General features: G+C 43.2%; 1 protein-coding gene across 5 annotated transcripts in view; it reads left to right on the top strand.

Annotated features, from left to right (window-relative positions):
* LOC106605150 (adhesion G protein-coupled receptor E2) overlaps positions 1–21,855 on the top strand; it is a 49,265-nt gene that overhangs the window by 20,697 nt on the left and 6,713 nt on the right. For 3 of the 5 annotated variants that reach the window (XM_045719882.1, XM_045719899.1, XM_045719905.1), the window contains exons 3-9: positions 11,490–11,576; positions 14,401–14,445; positions 16,216–16,349; positions 16,563–16,704; positions 16,810–17,665; positions 18,689–18,789; positions 19,605–19,808. In XM_045719882.1, the coding sequence (XP_045575838.1) occupies positions 19,607–19,808 (202 nt within the window). In that variant the 5' untranslated portion in view covers positions 11,490–11,576; positions 14,401–14,445; positions 16,216–16,349; ... (2 more) ...; positions 18,689–18,789; positions 19,605–19,606. Of the gene's footprint in view, positions 1–11,489; positions 11,577–11,751; positions 13,792–14,400; positions 14,446–16,215; positions 16,705–16,809; positions 17,666–18,688; positions 18,790–19,604; positions 19,809–21,855 lie in introns of those variants that run through there. The other 2 variants (XM_045719891.1, XM_014200555.2) reach the window with 2 other exon arrangements.

Genomic DNA, 21,855 nt, shown 5'->3' with positions numbered 1-21,855 from the left:
TATTTGAAGATTACATTTCTCTAAAACAGGATATAGGCTACATGTGCACCACCAAGTCAGAACAGTAGGTTAAGTTGTGAAGGGGAAAGGGACAACATTATTAGGGTGAGGCACATGGGCTGCTAACAGCGTACTACACAACATACACTTAGTAGTACTTTCTTAGCTACAGACAGTATACATATCTCCCTGGCATATTACACAATTTATGCAGCAGCATACAAGACATTTTTGGACTTACTGTTGTTGTGCTATGCTCAGTTGAACAGGAAGGCGGTGTGGCTGTCCTTCTTGTGGGCAGATTTTGTCATGAAACTTTGTCATCAAAGTCTGGCATTCTCTGGATTTGTGGTGCTTTCAAGACAACTGGGAACTCAGAAAAAACAAGGTCGAGTCATGACATCAGTGATCTTCAGGTCAGAGCTCTAGAAAAGGGCCCGAGTTCACGACTTGGAATTCCGAGTTGGATTACCGTTCAAAACGTATTTTCCCAGTCGGAGCTCGTTTTTGTCTAAGTTCCCAGGTGTCTTGAACTCACTGAAGTCTGAGATTTCCCAGTTCCGAGTTTACAGTTGTTTTGAATGCGGCAAAAGTCATGTTGGATTGACAGCATGGCCAATGTATTCAACATTTTCTGGCTCATGGTGTTACGTGTGAATGTTTATCCTTTTAAGCTTGGATAAGAGGCCCTTAATAGCAAGCAGGGGAAGCAAAATAATGATTCCTTCCCAACCACTCATTGTTGAATTTGCAATTTCCAACATGTTGTGTAATGTTTATGTCCAATGGCCGATGAGCACTGATACGTTTTTACCTATAATTTCTCTTCAAAGGACAAGGGTTGAAAAGGATTTGCCAGTAGATTGTCAACATTTGTTATGATGATGACTGCTTGTCTAGCTTGCTAGCTAAGATTTTGAAAGTATAATGTTGACATGATCAGTCCAAACAAAGCTATGTCATTTTATCTGTGTCCAATGACCTTGAGCCTTCTTGGATGGGCCCTTTTAATGTAAATCTATGGCAGCACCCAATGGGGCTTGAACTGCCTAGCTCTCCCTGTAGATTCTGCAGTGATGTAGTATCCCCATGAGTGACAGAACACTGAGCCAATCAAATCAAATGTTATTAGTCACATGCTCCAAATACAACAGGTGTAGACCTTACAGTGAAATGCTTACTTACGAGCCCCTAACCAACAATGCAGTTTAAAAATAAATATAGATAAGAATAAGAGATAAAAGTAACAAGTAATTAAAGAGCAATTTTATTTTTATTTTACCTTTATTTAGGAGCAATCATGGCAATCATGGCGCAAGTAGATAAGATTACCAATACCTACGCTCTGTATTTTCCGCTGGCTGCCCCTTCACCACAGAAAGCACTGAGCTAGGCGGAAACACCTGCATTTTGGAGCTACTTTACTCAAAAAAGCAAAAAAGAGACCATGTTAAACATTTTTTTTTACATTTTTTGCAAACTGATATGTGACACGCATTAATGTCAAAATAACATGTAAAACAGGCAACACATTTTATTTGATTCTAAATATAATATATAAAATATGCTAAATTGAGATAAACAGGTGGGGCTCAAAACAGGGGGGGCTGCCCAACCTGCCCTGAATGACAGGTCGCAACTGCACACTGTATAGTTTATGCAAAGGCATACTTCCTGTTAAACAATAAGCAGCCATGATACATGAAGAATGGAAGCCAACTATTAAAGGCTTACATCAGATAATTATGAACTACTGTATTCTCAGAATAGCACTGTAAAACACTTCCAACGCTTATTTGTAGATGAATCCATCCTGACCAGTGTCCCTTGTCTATTTGGCTCTATCCCTTTACAGTGAGGAGGACAAATGAATGCATCAGGGGACTAGTCCAGTTATTGTGAGAGGAACGATACATAAAGGAGAGTAATATCGGTGTTCCCCTTCTCAGCGGTTTCAGGTGTCAGAGAGCTCTCAGATATGGTAGATGTCCTATTGTTTTGGGTCCCTAAGAGAGACAAGAGACAGCAGTGGAGGAACTGAACTGGCACACAGCCTGGGAAAGAAAGGAGGAGAGGACATAGTCACATCCACCTCAGAGAGACGGAAAGACACACACTTTATATTCGAGAGAAGCCCTGCACTCTCAGCCCCAATGAAAGCCTCCTAGACACCGAGAATTTCGAAAAATATGTGGTGAGTAAATCTCTGCTATGATCATAGCCGCGCAAGTAGCGGTGCTGAGGGTGCTGCAGCACCCACTGATAAATCGAAAAATAAATATATGCAGACGTGCTGAAATTTGTTGGTACCCTTACAGCTCATTGAAATATTGCTTCATTCCTCCTGACAAGTAATTAAATTAAAAGCTATTTTATCATGTATACTTGCATGCCTTTGGTATGTCATAGAATAAAGCAAATAAGCTGTGAAAAGAGATGAATTATTGCTTATTCTACAAATAGATTCTAAAATGTCCTGGACACATTTGTTGGTACACCTTAGAAAAGATAAAAAATAATTGGATTATAGTGACATTTCAAACTAATTTGTTTCTTTAATTAGTATCACTCGTCTCCAATCTTGTAATCAGTCATTCAGCCTATTTAAATGGAGAAAAGTAGTCAATATGCTGTTTGGTATCATTGTGTGCACCACACTGAACATGGACCAGAGAAAGCAAAGCAGAGATTTGTCTGAGGAGATCAGAAATAAAATAATAGACAAGCATGGTAAATGTAAAGGCTACAAGACAATATCCAAGCAGCTTGATCTTCCTGTGTCAACAGTTGCAAATATTTAGAAGTTTAAGGTCCATGGAACTGTAGCCAACCTCCCTGGTGCGCGGCCGCAAGAGGAAAATCGACCCCAGATTGGACAGAAGGATAGTGCGAATGGTAGAAAAAGAACCAAGAATAACTGCCAAAGAGATACAAGCTGAGCTCCAAGGTGAAGGTACGTCAGTTTCTGATCGCACCATCCGTCGCTTTTTGAGCGAAAGTGGGCTCCATGGAAAAAGACCCAGGAGGACTCCACTTTTGAAAGAAAAACATAAAAAAGCCGGACTGGAATTTGCTAAAATGCATATTGACAAGCCACAATCCTCCTGGAAGAATGTCCTTTGGACAGATTAGTCAAAACTGGAGCTTTTTGGCAAGTCACATCAGCTCTATGTTCACAGATGAAAAAATTTAGCTTTCAAAGAAAAGAACACCATACCTACAGTGAAACATGTAGGAGGCTCGGTTATGTTTTGGGGCTGCTTTGCAGCGCCTGGCACAGGGTGCCTTGAATGTGTGCAGGGCACAATGAAATCTCAAGACTATCAAGGCATTCTGGAGCGAAACGTACTGCCCAGTGTCAGAAAGCTCTGTCTCAGTCCCAGGTCATGGATCCTCCAACAGGATAATGACCCAAAACACACAGCTAAAATCACCCAAGAATGGATAAGAACAAAACATTGGACTATTCTGATGTGGCCTTCTATGAGTACTGATCTGCATCCTATCAAACATCTATGGAAAGAGCTGAAACTTGCAGTCTGGAGAAGGCATCCATCAAACCTGAGACAGCTGGAGCAGTTTGCTCAGGAAGAGTGGGCCAAACTACTTGTTAACAAGTGCAGAAGTATCATCGAGAGCTACAGAAAATGTTTGATTGCAGTGATTGCTTCTAAAGGTTGTGCAACAAAATATTAGTTTAAGGGTCCTATCATTTTTTTGTCCATGTCTCTTTCATTTGTTTTATTATTTACAATATTATGTTGAGTAAAAAATCTAAAGCAAAGTCTGCTTTCTATTAAATATGGAATAAACAAACAATGGTGGATGCCAATTACTTTTGTCAGTTTCAAGTTATTTGATCAAATTGTGCGTTCTTTGTTTTTTATGTAGGGGTACCAACAAATTTGAGCACATCTGTGTGTGTGTGTGTGTATATATATATAAACTCAACAGCACCCCCAATCCAAACATCATCCCGTGGACATGGCTATGATACCTGTAGCTACAAATGTCTAGTGGCCTTTTTGAGTCACATTCACATATCATTTTTTTCTGTGACTTGTTGGTGCACACTAACTGACTTACAGACAGATGAGGGTTACTTAATGATACATTTTGAAATAGTTCCAAATTGGTAATTTAATACTAATTTTCTGTGGTTTTGGGGGGGGGATCATTTTCCAATTCTTCATGTACTCCGATGTCTATGTGATACTGAGCAACAAATGTAAATATAAAGACATTGTCTGATGACAAACTTTTCCCTGTCAAGGGGAACAAAACATTTCCAAAGGGAATCCTTACATCACAGATCATTGTACCTTGGCCATATTATTTTCATATCTATAGTCTTTGAGAATTAAAAAAAATCTATACAAAATCTTTACCTTATCTGTAAGTGAAGGCAATGAATGGTATGTCTCTTTCACCTTCTTCATTTGCCAAGTTGTGATATAGCCTTGGCCATATCATTTGGGTTTTCAACATTGAAACTGGAATGTTGTATTAGATCAATTCTAATCTAATAGATTTGAATTTGAAATATTTCTGGACCTGAAAACAAATAGCCTACTTACTCTTCATGGCCCATACTGTGCTTAATGTTGAAATGTCAGGGTTTGGTAGGAGGCAAACATGACCTTTAGTTTACTGAAACTGTATGACTTTAACTCTACCTACATGTTACCCCAATTACCGAGACAATGTTTTATTTATCAAATTTTTACTTTAACACTTATCTTTACTTATCTAATTTTTACTTAACACTTTTTTTTCTTAAAACTGCATTGTTGAGGCTTGTAAGTAAGCATTTCACTGTTGTATTCGGCGCATGTGACAAAGACAATTTGATTTGATTTACTGTGCAGAATAAGGTCCTATGGGACTGGCAGTAGATTGTATTCTTACGTAAAAACTCACCACCACCCAGGTTCATATGGAGCTCTGTCCCCACAGGCCCCACAGGCCCCCACATAGACACACAATAATTGAACCTGGCCTAGAGGGAATCTTAGCATTTAGCTTGTAAATCCTATCAGAAAACAGGGATTGTTTTTTATCAGTTTCCTCTAATCAGTGCTTTCAGGGGATGTTTATTTCCAAAATTTCTGGACATACAAGTCTCATCTATTTGGATGCTCAACAATACAGTCCAAGGCATTATGGGCACATTCTTTGAACAAACAATAAGGGATTCCAATAGTGTCCTTTTTTCTCAGGTTGTTCATTTTGTGGCCTAATCAAAGGAACAGCAGTTACTGCCAAATGATTAGTTAAAACATTTTATCAAATACCTTTTTGGAATTGTCCTTTTTTCCAACCCAAATATGAATAGCAACTACCACTCTATCATTTATTTCAGTTTCCTCCCTGTTTTATCCTATCAATGCTTAGCAACATTCCAGTTATAATTGGAGATAGCCTTCCCTGTAGCTCAGTTGGTAGAGCATGGTGTTTGCAACACCAGGGTTGTGGGTTCGATTCCCACGGGGGGCCAGCACAGAAAAACAATGTATGAAATTGTATGAAATGTATGCATTCACTACTGTAAGTCGCTCTGGATAAGAGCGTCTGCTAAATGTGTAAAATGTAAATGTAAAAATGGAGAACAATATCAGTACTTTTTCAGTGATCTCCTGTGGTGGGTTGATTCTTGTCTCAAAAATAGGCTTCATGTTAAGGTAATAGTAGGCCCTGCGCTAATGTTTGGAGTGGAAGTGGGTACGGAAACAAAAAGGACCCTAAGAAATGGAACAAATAATCTACCACCATTAACTTCACTAGTGTAGGGGGCAGCATTCGGAATTTTGGATGAAAAGCATGCCCAAATTAAACTGCCTGATACTCAGGCCCAGAAGCTTGGATATGCATATAATTGGTAGATTTGGATAGAAAACACTGTAACGTTTACAAAACGGTTAAAATAATGTATGTGAGTATAACAGGACTGATATGGCAGGCGAAAACCTGAGGAAAATCCATCCAGGAAGTACTATTATTTTGAAAGGCTGTTTTTCCATTGAAAGCCTATCCACCATACAAAGACTTAGGACCCAGTTCACAATTGCTATGAATTATTTTACATGTGGCCAGTCTTTAGGCATTGTTTCAGGCTTTTACTCTGAAAAATGAGGGAGATACAGCACTTTCAGTGAGTGGACAGTGGAAATTTCCAGACATGAGTCCAGCGCGTGATCGGGAGCACGCCTTTCTTGTTTCTCCTTTTCTATTGACGAAGCTTTTGTCCGGTTGAAATATTATTGATTATTTATGACAAAAACAACCTGAGGATTGATTTTAAACATCGTTTGACATGTTTCTACAAACTGTTATTGTACTTTTTTGACTTTTCGTCTGGATGTTGAGAGCGCGCTTTGTGCCTTTGGATTACTGAACAAAATGCACCAACAAAACTGAGGTTTTTGGACATAAAAAGGGACATTATCAAACAAAACAAACATTTATTGTGTAACATTGTAATGGTTTTTCTTTAGAGAAGTAGAGGAGTCAGGTGCAGGACACAGGGATCAATGTAAACAAACGTGCTTACTTGAAAAATTCAATAAATCTTCTCATAGAAAAATACATATCGCGGATAAACACTTCCAACCACACAAAACAGGAAACAATCACCGACAAGACAAACAGGAAATGCAGAGGTTTAAATAATGAACATAATTAGGGAAAATCAAAAACAGGTGTACACAATAAAGACAAAACCAAACAAACAGTGAAACATCGATCGGTGGCAACTAGTAAGCCGGTGACGTCGACCGCCGAACACCGCCCGAACAAGGAGAGGGGCCGACTTCGGCGGGAGTCGTGACAAACATGGAGTCCTGGGAGTGTCACCAGATGAAGATCATCAAAGGTTAGTGATTCATTTAATCGCTATTTCTGACTTTTGTGAGTCCTCCTTGGCTGGAAAATGTCTGTATGGTGTTTTGTGGCTTGGCGCTGTCCTAACATAATTGCATGGTGTGCTTTCGCAGTAAAGCCTTTTTGAAATCTGACACAGCGGCTGGATTAACAAGAAGTGTATCTTTAATCCTATGTATAACGCTTGTATCTTTCATGAATGTTTATGATGAGTATTTCTGTAATTTCATTTGGCTCCCTGGAATTTCACCGGATGTTATTTGAGACAATGCATTACTGAACATAACGCGCCAATTTAAACATTTAAACTGAGGTTTTTGTACATAAAAGGGACTTTATTGAACAAAACAAACATTTATTGTGTAACATGGAGTCCTGGGAGTGCCACCAGATAAAGATCATCAAAGGTTAGTGATTCATTTAATCGCTATTTCTGACTTTTGTGAGTCCTCTCCTTGGCTGGAAAATGTCTGTATGGTTTCTTGTGGCTAGGCGCTGTCCTAACAAAATCGCATGGTGTGCTTTCGCCGTAAAGCCTTTTTGAAATCGGACACTGTGGTTGGATTAACAAGAAGTTTATCTTTAAAATGGTGTATAATACTTGTATGTTTGAGGAATTAGGGGATTTCTGTTGTTTGAATTTGGCGCCCTGCAATTTCACTGGCTGTTGTCGAGGTGGGACGCTAGCGTCCCAATGATACCAGAGAGGTTAAGCACAAGAAGGAATTGGGGCCGGAACAACAACCTCTCCCTCAATGTCAGTAAGACCAAAGAGCTGATCGTCGACTACACATAGACAGGGCTATGTATTTTCACTGTACTCTTTTTCTTGCATGTTACCACTGCTAAGACTGGTGTGTCTTTGTGCAGTGCTGGGATACTGCTCTGTAGGCGAGTCTGTCCACGATCTGGTTGTGTAATGAGGTCTGTGTGGAGCTTGTGTAGAGGAGTCAGGCGCAGGACAGCAGATATGAGTAAATAAACGTAATTTACTCAAAATAGGAAAATACAATACAATAAAGCAAGCCCACATAACGGACCATAAATACATACAAACAATCACTCACAAAAAAAACATGGGGGAACAGAGGGTTAAATAATGAACAAGTAATTGGGGAAGTGAAACCAGGTGTGTAAGACAAAACAAATGAAAAGTGGATCGGCGATGGCTAGAAGGCCGGTGACGTCGAACGCCGAACGCCGCCCGAACAAGGAGAGGGACCGACTTCGGCGGAAGTCGTGACAGGTTGCATGTCATCTTGACTATAGTCGTCTCTCTCTTTATCAATTACATTTTGTTTTGGTCTAGTATAGTATATGAGTTCTAAAGTTATAGACAGTTTTTTCTGCTACCGCACGGCAAGCGGTACCGGAGCACCAAGTATGGGAGCAAAAGGCTTCTGAACAGCTTCTACCCCCAATCCATAAGACTGCTGAACAGTTGATCAAATGGTCACTGACTATTTACATTGACCCCCTTTTTTTTGTTGCGCTAACACTCTTGCACCGGCCCTATGCACACTCACTGGACTCTACCCATACACACTACACTGACACTCCAACACACCGTACGCTCACACACACAAAATACATACGCATATTGACGCCACACAGACACAATTTCACATACGCTGCTGCTATTCTGTTTATTTTCTATCCTGATTACCTAGTCACTTTTACCCCACCTACATGTACATATTACCTCAATTACCTCAACTACCTCATACCCCTGCTGTAACATATATGCTAGGAGTCAGGAAGCAGGTGCAGAAGGAGAGTTTAATAATGAGAATAAGCAAATAAGCAAAACAGGAGAAGCGTACTGAACGTGAACAAAACCAATACTGACTGAGGCTGCTGAGAGCTAAATAAAGGGAAAGTAATAAAGGTAATGATGAAGTCCAGGTGTGCATAACGATGGGGAGCAGGTGTGCGTAATGATAGTTCCCAGGTGTGCGTAATGTGGGTTGCCAGGACCGGTGGTTAGTAAATCGGCGACATCGAGCGCCGGAGAGAGAGAACGGGAGTAGGCGTGACACCTGCACATTGACTTGATACCGGTACTCCTTGTATATAACCTTGTTATTGTTCTTATATTGGGTTACTACTTCCTTTTGTATTTTTTTTGTACAAATTTTTCTTACTTTTTAAGTCTGTACTGTTGGGAAAAGGCTCGTAAGTAAGCATTTCACGGTAAAGTTGTATTCGGCGCATGTGACAAATAAAATTTGATCTGTTACTAGCAGCTCCTATGTGTGCATCTGTAACACAGGCTTTCAGGGCAATGGGAACTACCTTTGTCTGGATATACATTTACTTGACGTTGTAGTCATTTAGTAGACACTCTTATACAGAGCAATAAGGGTTAAGTGCCTTGCTCAAGAGCACATCGGCAGATTTTTCACCTAGTCATCTTGGGGATTCGAACCAGCAACTTTTCAGTTACTGGCCAAACGCTCTTAACTGCTAGGCTACCAGTTCAGAGACTCCCAGTTCAGAGTCTCTTCGATGACTGTGTCAACATGCTGGGCTCGTACCGCTGCACATGCTTCGATGAATTTAATGGGAATGGGCTGACCTGTAGGGCCATCAATTAGTGTAATTGGCAGAATAAATGTGATCTCAACACTCTGTATCAATGTGCTGGGCAGCTATGACTGCTCCTGCCGCTCCGGATATCTAAGGGATGGAAGAGAGTGTGCCATCCCTAATATCTGCCCTGCTTCGGCCGGGTCTGTCAACACCGTAGGTCCGTTCTACTGCAACTGTGGCACCGGCTACATGACATTCAATAACTCCAAGTGCACGAACCTGGATGAGTGTGCCATTGGGCACTGTAGCCCCTTCTTCACCTGTGCCAACTTCCCAGGCTCCTTCACCTGTAAGTTCAGGGCAGGGTACAGGTGCAACGGCATCACCTGTGAGGACCTGGACAAGTGCTCCATGGCACAGCAGTGCAACCCCAATGCCCTCTGCACCAACCTGGCGGGCATGTTCATTTTCAGCTGCCAGGTGGATTACTCCGGGGATGGGGTGATCCAGTGTCCAGATGTGAACTGGTGGACAACGGAGGCTGCTGGAACAAAGCCACCTGCGTCAACAGTAAAGGATCCTTCTCCTGTCTGTGTCCACCCTGGTTCGACCTGGTCAGCCGCACCATCTGCCAGGATATACACTGAGTGTACAAAACATCAGGAACACCTGCTCTTTCCATGCCAGACGGACCAGGTGAATCCAGGTGAAAGCTATGATCCCTTATTGATGTCACCTGTTAAATCCACTTCAGTTGGTGTAGATGAATGGGGGAGACAGGTTAAAGAATGATTTTTAAGCCTTGAGCCAATTGAGACATGGATTGTGTATGTGTGCCATTCAGAGGGCGAATAGGCAAAATATTTAAGTGCCCTTGAACAGGGTATGGTAGCTGCCAGGCACACCGGTTCGAGTATGTCAAGAACTGCAACACTGCAGGGTTTTTCACTCTCAACAGTTTACCATGTGTATCCAGAATAGTCCACCATCCAAAGGACATCCAGCCAACTTGACACAACTGTGGGAGACATTGGAGTCAACATGGGCCAGCATCCCTGTGGAACGCTTTCGACACCTTGTAGAGTCCATGCCCCGACAAATTGGGGCTGTTCTAAGGGCAAAAGGGGGTCCAACTCAATATTAGGAAGGTGGTCCTAATGTTCTGTACACTCATTGTAGATGAGTCCCAGGCCTTGGAGGAGCCGTGCCACCTCAATGAGCGCTGCTCCAACACTTTGGGGGCATACGGGTGCCCTGGCCAGGTGACCATGGCCTGTACGGATATCAACGAGTGCAAAGTGGACAAACCCTGGCACGTCAATGCCACCTGTTTGAACACAGTGGGCTCCCATACCTGTACCTGTAAGCACGGATTCACAGGCAACGGCTCCAAGTGTGAGGATGTGGACGAGTGCGTTGCAAATGGCTCCTGCCTTCGTGGGTACTGTGTGCTAATGTGCACGGCGACTTCTCCTGCTCTTGCCAGCAGGGCTTCACCGGGGATGGCTTCTGGTGCCAGGATGTGGATGAGTGTGCCTTCTGCAATGCCGCCACCTGTCCCCCCCATGTCAGAGTTTGTCAACTCCCCCGGAGTCTACGTTTGTTCCTGTATGAACAAGACAGTGACCTATAATGACACCCGTGTGGCCCCCAGTTGCTAGTGTGCCTCTGCCTGCCATCTTCATGGGCTCTGCCAATCCTCATCTGCTGGCTACCTAGGCTTTGAGGGGGATGGACTCACCTGCTCTGACTTAAGTGAGTGACGGGAGAATGTGTGCTCCCAGAATGAGACTGTGTGAATATCCCAGGCTCTTTTGCCTGCCTCTGCAAAGTGGGCTACAGACAGAACAAGACAAACTGCGCTGGTAAGAAGACTTGATTTAGTCACAAAAACTACCAGAACCACTCAATATTTCTCAATAACCATTCAATTGCAAAGTCCTATCTTTCCTTATTCAAAATCTGGTGTTTGATTTTACTTAGAATATGTTGTTCTGTAAAATTGATAATGTGGTAAGACTGTATTCAGGGGACTAATTCTCTCTCTCTCCCTCTCTCTTTTCCGATATGGATGAAAGTGAATCTGGAGAAAAGGAGTGCAGTATGTTTTCCCACCTCTTGTTTCTGTCGCCGTGGCTTCACTGGCGATGGGAAGAATTGTTCTGGTAAGCGTACCATTTCTCTTATCATTTTTATCATCAGTATACATTACATGACTTTGTTTAGACTGTTCATCTATACCCTACCTGCCCTGCTTTTGTGTGGATTTGCTTGTGAGCTTTCTTTTAGCAATTTACGGGGCTGTTTACTTGGCACTGTCCCATTTTGGATGAATTATAGACATTGATGAGTGCCAAACCCAAAATGGAGGATGCCACCCTGTTGCCAGGTGCTACAACATGGCACCGAGGGCACTGGCTATGAGTCCCAGGATGTTGACGAGTGTCCCGACAACTCCACCCAGCCCCACAACTGCAGCTGCCTGACCCTTTCCAACAACACAAACGGTTCCTCTGTCGGTGCCAGGAGGGGTACATGGGGGACGGGTTCGTCTGTGAGGATGTGGATGAATGTCTCTCACCCTCTACCTGTGGGGGGGGGGAACATGACGTGCCACAACACCCCCAGGAGGTACGACTGCACCTGCATCCGGGGCCTAGCTTACGGAGCAGGCACGTGTGTGTCTGAGGAGGACTGCCTGAATACCAGCAGTATGTGGCACCCTCACGCAGCGTGCCTACCCCACCAAGGGCTCCTTCTACTGCCACTGCCAGGACAGTTTCCACGGCAACGTGGCGGCGTGCTGGGACGTGGACAAGTTTTGCCAAATGGGGCGGGAGTACTGCCCGGAGTTCTCCTACTGCTTCAACACAGAGGGTTCCTATACGTGCGACTGTTGGGGCGGGACACACTCCACGGGACACACTGCGTGGACGTGGACGAGTGTGAGGCGGGGAACTTCACCTGTCCAGACAACAGCACCTCTACCAACTCTGAGGGTAGCTACTGCTGCCCCTGTGACATGGACTACCAGGCTAGTAACAACTCTCTGTGTCTAGATATTAACGAGAGTGCCGTGGGGCTGGCACAGTGCCCGAACACCTCCGATTGCCAGAACACACCCGGCTCGTTTGTCTGTGACAGCTGGGAAGGCTACTAGGGCAATGGCTCAGGCTGTGAGGACATCAACGAATTCCTGGACAATTCCACTTGTCCTGAGAACAGCACCTGCGTCAACACCTATGGCAGATTCCTGTGTCCCTGTAATGTAGGATTCCTCAGCATAAATGATCAGTGTGAGGATGTCGAGGAGTGCTCAGGCCGCTCTGCACCAACGGAACGTGCATGAACCCCATTGGTTCATTCTTCTGCTTGTGCTACAAGGGTTTATGGAGCAATGATATTGAGTGTGTGGACGTGGACGAGTGTTCTGAGGAGTATTGCAACTCCTCTACCTCCGTCTCTGTCTGCCAGCCCTACTTGACCTGTCTCAACCTCCGTGGCTCCTGTAATAGCGGGTTCCTCCTGTCCCGAGGTCTCCTTGTGCAACAACACTAGTGTCCCAGTGTGGACGGGTATGAGTTATGGGCACAAGGCAATGAATGACACGGTGTGCGACGATATTGACAAAGGTCTCTAAAACACCACATATCACGGTCGTACCACTGTGACTGTCCTGGGGGGTACCATGAGGACGAGGGAGCGTGTGTGGATATGGATGAATGTGGGAACAGTAATGGTACGAAGGTGTGTCACCCCTTGGCACGGTGTTGGAACACTCCAGGCCCACTGCCCACTGGGCCCACGCGGGCAATGGCACCTGGTGGAGGGCGTTGACCAGTGGCGACCGGTAATTCAGTTTTTAGCTCTACCTGTTTAGCAAAAAATGTATAATATATATTTTTTTGTTGCCTGTTTTGCATGTTATTTTGGCATTAATGTGTCACATATTAGCTTGCAAACAATGTAAAATAAAAACAATTATTGAGTTAATAAGCTGCATAGAAACATGGTCTCTTTTTTGCTTTCTTGAGTAAGGCAGCTCCAACATGCAGGCGTTTCAGCCTAGCTCAGTGCTTTCTGTAGTGGTGTTGGGGCAGCCAGCGGAAAATACAGAGGGTAGGGGTTGGTTATGTTCTCTAGTTGAACCGTGATTGGCACAGTGTTCACTCACTCACACTACGTCACTGCAAAATCTACGAAGAGAGCTCGAAAATTAAAGCCCCTTGGATGCTGCCATAGAGTTACACTAGAAGTGCCATCCAAGAAGACTCAAGGTCATTGGCCACAGATAAAATGTTGTCAAATCAGATTAAATCTACGGTAGCTTTGATTGGACTGATCATGTCAACATCATACTTGCAAAATCTTAGCTAGCAGTCATCATCATGAATCAAGTTGACAATCTATCAATCCATGTCATATGAAGAGAAATTATAGATAAAAACGTATCGGTGCTCATCGGCCATTGGACATAAACATTACACAACAAGTTGGAAATCACAAAATTCAACAATAAGGGGTTTGGAAGGAATCAGTGGCTAACTGCAAGCATTGCAAAGCAATCACTAGCCTGCTATTCAGTGGAGTGGGCGTGTGGTCCAAGTCTGGGTTTAAGGGTCTTTTTTCCATGCTTAAAAGGATAAACATTGGCCATTCAACATTGGCCATGCTGTCAATCCAACATGACTTCTGCTGCATTCAAAACAACTGGAAACTCGGAACTGGGAAATCTCAGACTTCAGTGAGGTCAAGACAACTGGGAACTCTGGAAAAAAAACGAGCTCCGACTGGGAGAATACATTTTGAACGGTCATCCAACTCGGAATTCCAAGTCAGAAACTCTGGCCTCTTTCTAGAGATGAAGATCACTGACGTCATGATTTGACCATGTTTTTTTCAGAGTTCCCAGTTGTCTTGAAAGCACCATAAATCCAGAGAATGACTGATTTTGATGACAAAGTTTAATGACAAAATTTTCCCACGAAGGACCGACGCGCCATCTTCCTGTTCAAGTGAGCACAGCACAACAAGGTGAGTCCAAAAATGTATTGTATGCTGCTGCATTAATTATGTAATATGCCAACGAGATATGTATACTGTAGCTAAGAAAGTAATACTAAGTGTATGTTGTGTAGTAAGCTGTTAGTAGCCCATGTGCCTCACCCTAATAATTTGGTCCCTTTTCCCCTCATAACTTTCCCCTCATAACTCACTGTTCTGACTTGGTAATGCACATGTAGCCTATAGCCTGTTTTAGAGATATCATCATCAAATATTGTAAGAGCTTTCATTGTTTGCTTATATGCCCCCTTTATTTATCCTACGGTTCTGACTTGGTGTACAGGGAGAATACTGTAAGAAGGGCCCATGTTCTGAATTCTGTCGCTGTACATTTCAAAAGTGCTTGTAACGGTTGTCGTCGGGAATATAGGACCAAAATGCAGCAGGAATGTGGATGCTCATCTTGTATTTATTTTAAATAAAGAGAACACCAAAATAACAAACGAAGAACGCACGAACAACAAATGCAGCCGATGCAGCCGAAACGCGTCGGTTTTTTACAAACATTGTTTCTATTGAACATGCCATACTAATAAAGGCATTTTAATCAATTATATGAAGAGTGCCTTGGTCCTCCTTTCTTTTTGAAGACCAACTCAACCCTTTTACCAAAGAGCACCTTCTGTCTACCAACATTTACTATTGTGTACCTTAGTAGCGCTTCCCTTCCTCCTCTTTCTATTAGCAAAACAGTCTTGTCAGGCACACAGCAAAACAAGAAACAATCTCCCACAAACACTTAACCAAACACATACCCATATATAGGACTCTCAATCAGAGGCAACTAGAAAACACCTGCCTCCAATTGAGAGTCCAACCCCAATAAACTAGACATAGAAATACAAAAGACTAGAGACCACATAGAAATACAAACATAGAACATAAACCCGGAAATAATAAATCAAACACCCTACTACATAAATCACCACCCCGAACCACATAAACAAAATACCCTCTGCCACGACCTGACCAAACTACAATAACAAATAACCCTTATACTGGTCAGGACGTGACAGTGCTGAACAAATAGTTTTAAAGACTACATCTGTGCTAGCTTGTCATTTATGTCTTAATCGAAATTACGGATTGCCTCTTATCCGCTCATTGTCCCTTTATGCTATAGTTTGTACATCTTAATTGTCAGTAGAAACCAGATTTGTTCAAGCAAGTCAGCCATATCAGCTATGTTTTTTAATAAGGCAGTAAAATGAGGCTGAATGAAAATAAATTCTGCCAGACAAGGCTCCGCTGATAGCCGGGTATAGTAGTGGTAAGGTGTTCGGACTTCTGTTGGGACTTCTGTAGGCCCTAACAGTTTGTGGGCACCATTTGTCACAGTTATAGTGTAATTAATGTATTGTGTTGTGTAGTGGCTTTGCTGGCATGCATCTAAAACAATTTGGGGGAGTTTGCCCCACCAATATTTACATGATAAAATGGATGAATGTTTCATCCTGACGGCGCCCTGTCACAAACATGCCCTCTGCCACAACAGGCCCAGGTCGATCCTGTGTGTGTGGGAGCCAGGCCTCCGGGGCATAAGGCCCGGTGTGTGAACCTGGATTTGTGCCAACAGAACAACGGAGTATGACACACTGCTGCCACCTATTCTATTCCCCTTTACCTTCCAATCCCTAAATCTGTGTGTGTGTGTGTGTGGGGGGGGGGTGACGTTTATCATAATGTCATAATTATAATGTGGTGTGCCACCTTTTGACTAACTGTGCGTTTCATTCACAGAGTGTGATTTGTACACGTTTGGTGACCAGGTGGAAGATTGAGGATTGTGGTTGGACACAGAAGGTGGGATCTCTCCTTACATCACACCAATTATGGATTTCCGCTTCATGTGCAAGCTGTTTGATCGGATCTAGGTAAGTATCCACATCTTTACTCACAACTCTGACACTGGAAACCCCGAACTAAAGAGAGCAAGATAATAAGTGATGAGTACTATTTACATTTTTAGTACAATTCTATTTTTCCTCTATTTTGCAGTTGGAAGAAAATGTACATCACTGTAATTCTTTTCTGAAATGGCCTTTGCTGTAGACTTTTAGTAAAACATTACTCTCTATCCTGCTTAGTTCTCAGATAATGGACTTATCCAGTTCGTCAGTCAGAACTAGTTCCTGCTTCCTGTCCCCTTCCCTAAGGGTTTCCGCCATGCTGGCAGTGTACTGGTACGATGCTGACCTCACCCAGGGGGAGGGGAAGCTGCTCTATCAGGTGAGAGGTTGAAGGGTCAGGGGTGAGAGTTGAGTTTGGGTCAAAGTGGAATCAAAGTGGGGATGGATTAATCTCATCTTCTCTTAATTATTTTCTCTCTCCTAGGAATACCACCAGCTGAATATGTCTGATATATATTCCCAAATTGTCTTCAATCGTACAGCGGAGGATGTTACACGGTACAAAAGGGCAAACCTGCGTTCACCCCAGCCTGAATTCTAAAGATCACCTGGGATCATGTGATGGCTGTCTACTACCAGGAAATCAACCAGTCAGAGTATTGGTCTAATGTTTTCAATGTCCATGTTCCAGTTATGTCATACTCCAATAGAGGCATATACTGTAGGTGTCTATTGGTGTTGGACATGATTGCATGTCTAGCAGGAAAGTGGGTTATTGGATGGTACAGGGTGTGGTATGGTTTGCTCTGATGTTTGTCCTAGTTTGGCATCCATTGTTGTGTGCAATGTGAGAACCTCAAGTGTTAGCTGAGAGAATGTAACCTATGACAGTTCTCTCCTATTCTTTTTATTCCTGTGGTGCCACCTTGTGCCCACTTCCAGACTAACACCTTCTAGTACATCCTCATGACCTACGGGGAGCACTCCTTTGCCCTGCTACGCTTCGGGGAGTTGGGCTCCTGGCCAAAGGCTCCACCATGAGCCTCTCCACCATCACAGGCTACTGCAACGGTGGAGCCCACTTTTTCAACGAGATCACAAATTAAATTAATCTGTTTGGCCCAGGGTGGCGATACAGGCCTTAGGAGGTGAGGGGAAATATAAGTCAGAGCCCAAACGGGACCCCCAGAAGAGGTGCCAGGTGTGGGCCATAAAGGAGCCTGAGCCGAAGGAGCGGGCCAAGGGGGTGTCGTCGTGCCCCTGTATCCACGCCCAAGCACTGGACGATCTGGCATACAGGCCTGAGACCCTGTCCCCCCAACCAGCAGGATCGGATACAGGTAAGGGAGCTACGGGGACTGCGCTGGGGGGGCTGTTGGGGTGACGTCTTCCAGTCCATCCTGTCCAATGTATGTATGACCCACAAGGTCCCCTGTTGGCTGGATACTGCGAACGCTATTTCACTAGAGCCACTGCACAGAAACACATACAGTGAGAACCAACAGTATTGGGACAGTGACAGTTTTTTGTTATTTTGGCTCTGTACTCCAGCACTTTACTTAAAATTTAAAAAAAAGAATAGAAGATGTTTCTAAACACTTCTACATTAATGTGGATGCTACCATGATTTTGGATAGTCAGACGCACAAACGGGATGTTAGCAATTTTGGAGGGTATGATATTTATGCCTCTAACCTTCTCACTCATCATTATTCAAGATTCGTTCATGATTATCCGTAATCATGGTAGCATCCACATGAATGTAGAAATGTTTAGAAACATATTCTATTCTTATTTACAATAAAAGTGATTCCAAAATAACACAATACATAATTTACCATGCATTTCTATTGGGCACAACATAATCCGAAACACAACCAAAACAAACAGCAAATGCATGCAACAAGTTTGTAGAGTCAGAAGCTTGATGTAGTCATTGCGTGCTAGGAATATGGGACCAAATAATACACTTTTGACTACTTCAATACACATATAAGTGAATTTGTCTTAATACTTGTGGTCCCCAAAAATGGGGGGACATGTACAAAAAGTGCTGTAATTTCTAAACGGGTCACCTGACTTGAATGAAAATACTCTCAAATTAAAGCTGACTGCATGCACTTTAACATCACAGCGATTGTATCATTTCAAATCCAAATTACTGGAGTATAGAGCCAAATACTTCTGGAGCTCACTGTAGGTAACGTCTCATTTAAGTCATATAGTGAAAGCTCAACCTGCCATTTGGAATGTTGTTCAAATCAATAATACCATTCAATGATGTAATCACTAACTGCGTGTCTTTTAAACTAGCAAACTCATTCTTATTGCCTAACGATAGTTTCGTCTTTTATCATTTCTAGTTGAGGATCTCCTTCCGTTCCAGTGGTGTTGTATCCTGTCTCCTCTGTGCCACCTCTATCTGGACATGACGCCCCTGGACCGTTGCCAAGGTTATGGCTGGGTGAGCGACTGCTGCATAAAAGCAGCCAAGGCAACACGCAGCATTGGTGATCGCTTACCTCTACTCAGCGCAATGGGGTTCATTTACTTTCAACTCCTGTCAACTCGTTGAATTAATTATTTACTTGGATCATAATATATTTAAGCAATAAGGCCCGAGGGGGTGTGGTATATGGCCAATATACCACGGCTAAGGGCTGTTCGTACGCACAACGCAATGCAGAGTGCCTGGACACAGCCCTTAGCCTATCACATGAGACAGGAACAGCGTCAGTAAACAGGAAAAACAATCAATGCAGCAGTGGGGAACAAAGCTGGGGAACTGACAAATATAGGGGAGGAAATTAACAGGTGATAAGTGAGTCCAGGTCCAATAACGCTGATGCACGTGACGAGGGAAGGCAGGTGTACGTGATGGATTGCAGGAGTGCCTGATGCAGGGCAACCTGGCGCCCTCAAGCGCCAGGGGGAGGGAACAGCAGGAGCAGACGTGACATAGCCTTGGTATATTGGCCATATAACACAAACCCCCGAGGTGCCTTATTGCTATTATAAACTGGTTACAAATGTAATTAGAGTAGTAACAAGAAATGTTTAGTCATATTCGTGGTATACGGTCTGATATACCACAGCTGTCAGCCAATCAGAGTTCAGGGCTCGACCCAGCCAGTTTATAATAATATATAGCCCACATGTTTGGCCCCATTATGTGATAATAGACAGATCCATCGCACCGTGCCTGTCAGTGTAAATGTACTGTATACAGCCTTGGTTAGTGAATGGTTTCCTAGTTATGTGTATCTGTTATGTCTCCAGGCATGGTGTACTGTAGCCTTCATTTCATCACCTTCAACGGGCCTGAGTATTCCTTCAAGGCCCTGCGGCAAGTTTGTCATTGTGCACCTCACCTCCTACACCAGCTCCAATATCTTCACGCTGCAGGGCGAGAAGGACTAGCTGGAGACAGATGGACAGGCCAGACGGGTCCCCGCGGTGGTGACGATGGCTGCTTTCCACAAGGTCAGTGTGTGTGCGTGCATGTGCATGTGTGTGTGCCTTATGGGTTTTATTATGGGCTGTAAATCTCATGTGGTTAATTATCCTTACCTCGGTGTGAATGTGTGTGCATAGTCAGGAGATGGACTGGAGGTCCTGGTGTGGATGATGTGGAGGTCTCTGTCGGTAAGGTTTGATCACCGGCTATATTCGTATTTATTATGGATCCCCATTAGCTGCTGCCACGGATCCAGCAAAATAAGGCAGTTTATACTATTTAGAAAACATTAAAATACATTCACAGATTTTACAACACACTGTGTGCCCTCAGGCCCCTACTCCACCACTACCACCACATATATACAGTACAAAATCTGTGTGTATAGTGCGTATGTTATCGTGTGTGTGTATGCACAGGTCTGTGCCTATGTTTGTGTTGCTTCACAGTCCCCGCTGTTCCATAAGGTGTATTTTTATCAGGTTTTTTTTATCTAATTTTAGTGCTTGCCTCAGTTACTTGATGTGGAATAGAGTTCCATGGCTCTATGTAACACTGTGCGCCTCCCATAGTCTGTTCTGGGACTGTGAAGAGACCTCTTGTGGCATGTTTTGTGGGGTATGCATATGTGTTAAGCTGTGCGCTAGTAATTCAAACAGACAGCTCGGTGCATTCAACATGTCAATACCTCTCATAAATACAAGTAGTGATGAAGTCAATCTCTCCTCCACTTTGAGCCAGGAGAGATTGTGAAGAGAAAGAATCCTGCTAAAGCGTTCAGTGCCACGATTCAGAGATGGCACAGGGCCGGATATGATGGGTCTTTTGTTCATGTTTAGCAGAGAGTCAATCAGCTCTTTAAAATCCAGTTTCAACTGTTCAGAGCTGCCCTTCATAATGTCATTAAAACCCACATGAACTATGATAGAATCAATTTCCATGTCCTGATGTAGTACATTCGGGAGCAGCTTAGGCATTGTTTTTGCACCAGGAACGGTCACATTTCTTACAATGGAGTAGAGGTCGACAGATTCATCGCCATGGTTGATTAATTAGGGCCGATTTCAAGTTTTCATAACAATCGGTAATCGGCCTTTTTGGACGCCGATTATGGCCGATTACATTGCAATCCACGAGGAGACTGCGTGGCAGGCTGACCACATGTTACGTGAGTGCAGCATCAAAGGACCTTGTGGCTGCAAGGAGGTATGGTAAGTTGCTAGCTAGCATTAAACTTATCTTATAAAAAACAATCAATCTTCACATAATCACTAGTTAACTACACATGGTTGATGATATTACGAGGTTAACTAGCTTGTCCTGCGTTGCATATAATCAATGCGGTGCCTGTTAATTTATCATCAAATCACAGCCTACTTCAACTTCGCCAAAAGGGTGATGATTTAACAAAAGCGCATTTGCGAAAAAAGCACAAGTCTATTTTTTAAACCTGCATATTTAGTTAAAATACATTTATTTTTGTAGGCATTATTAACTAGGGAAATTGTGTCACTTCTTGCGTTCAGTGCAAGCAGAGTCAGGGTATATGCAGCAGTTTGGGCCGCCTGGCTCGTTGCGAACTGTGAAGACCATTTCTTCCTAACAAAGACCGTAATTCATTTGCCAAATTTTACATAATTATGACATAACATTGAAGGTTGTGCAATGTAACAGCAATATTTACACTTAGGGTTGCCACCCGTTCGATAAAATACGGAAAGGTTCCGTATTTCACTGAAAGAATAAACGTTTTGTTTTCGAAATTATAGTTTCTGGATTAGACCCTATTAATGACCAAAGGCTCGTATATTCTGTGTTTATTATAATTAAGTTTATGATTTGATATTTGATAGAGCAGTCTGACTGCAGGGTGGTAAGCACGAGCAAGCTTATAAGCATTCATTCAAAAAGCTCTTTACTGTGTTTGCCAGCAGCTCTTAGCAATGCTTGAAACACAGCGCTGTTTATGACGTCAAGCCTATCAACTCCCAAGATTAGGCTGGCAATACTAAAGTGCCTATAAGAACATCCAATAGTCAAAGGTATATGAAATACAAATGGTACAGAGAGAAA

This window comes from Salmo salar, chromosome ssa01 (genome assembly GCF_905237065.1).
Source record: "Salmo salar chromosome ssa01, Ssal_v3.1, whole genome shotgun sequence".
In the NCBI taxonomy this organism is placed as follows: domain Eukaryota; kingdom Metazoa; phylum Chordata; class Actinopteri; order Salmoniformes; family Salmonidae; genus Salmo; species Salmo salar.
This window is presented reverse-complemented; position numbering and strand designations above follow the sequence as displayed.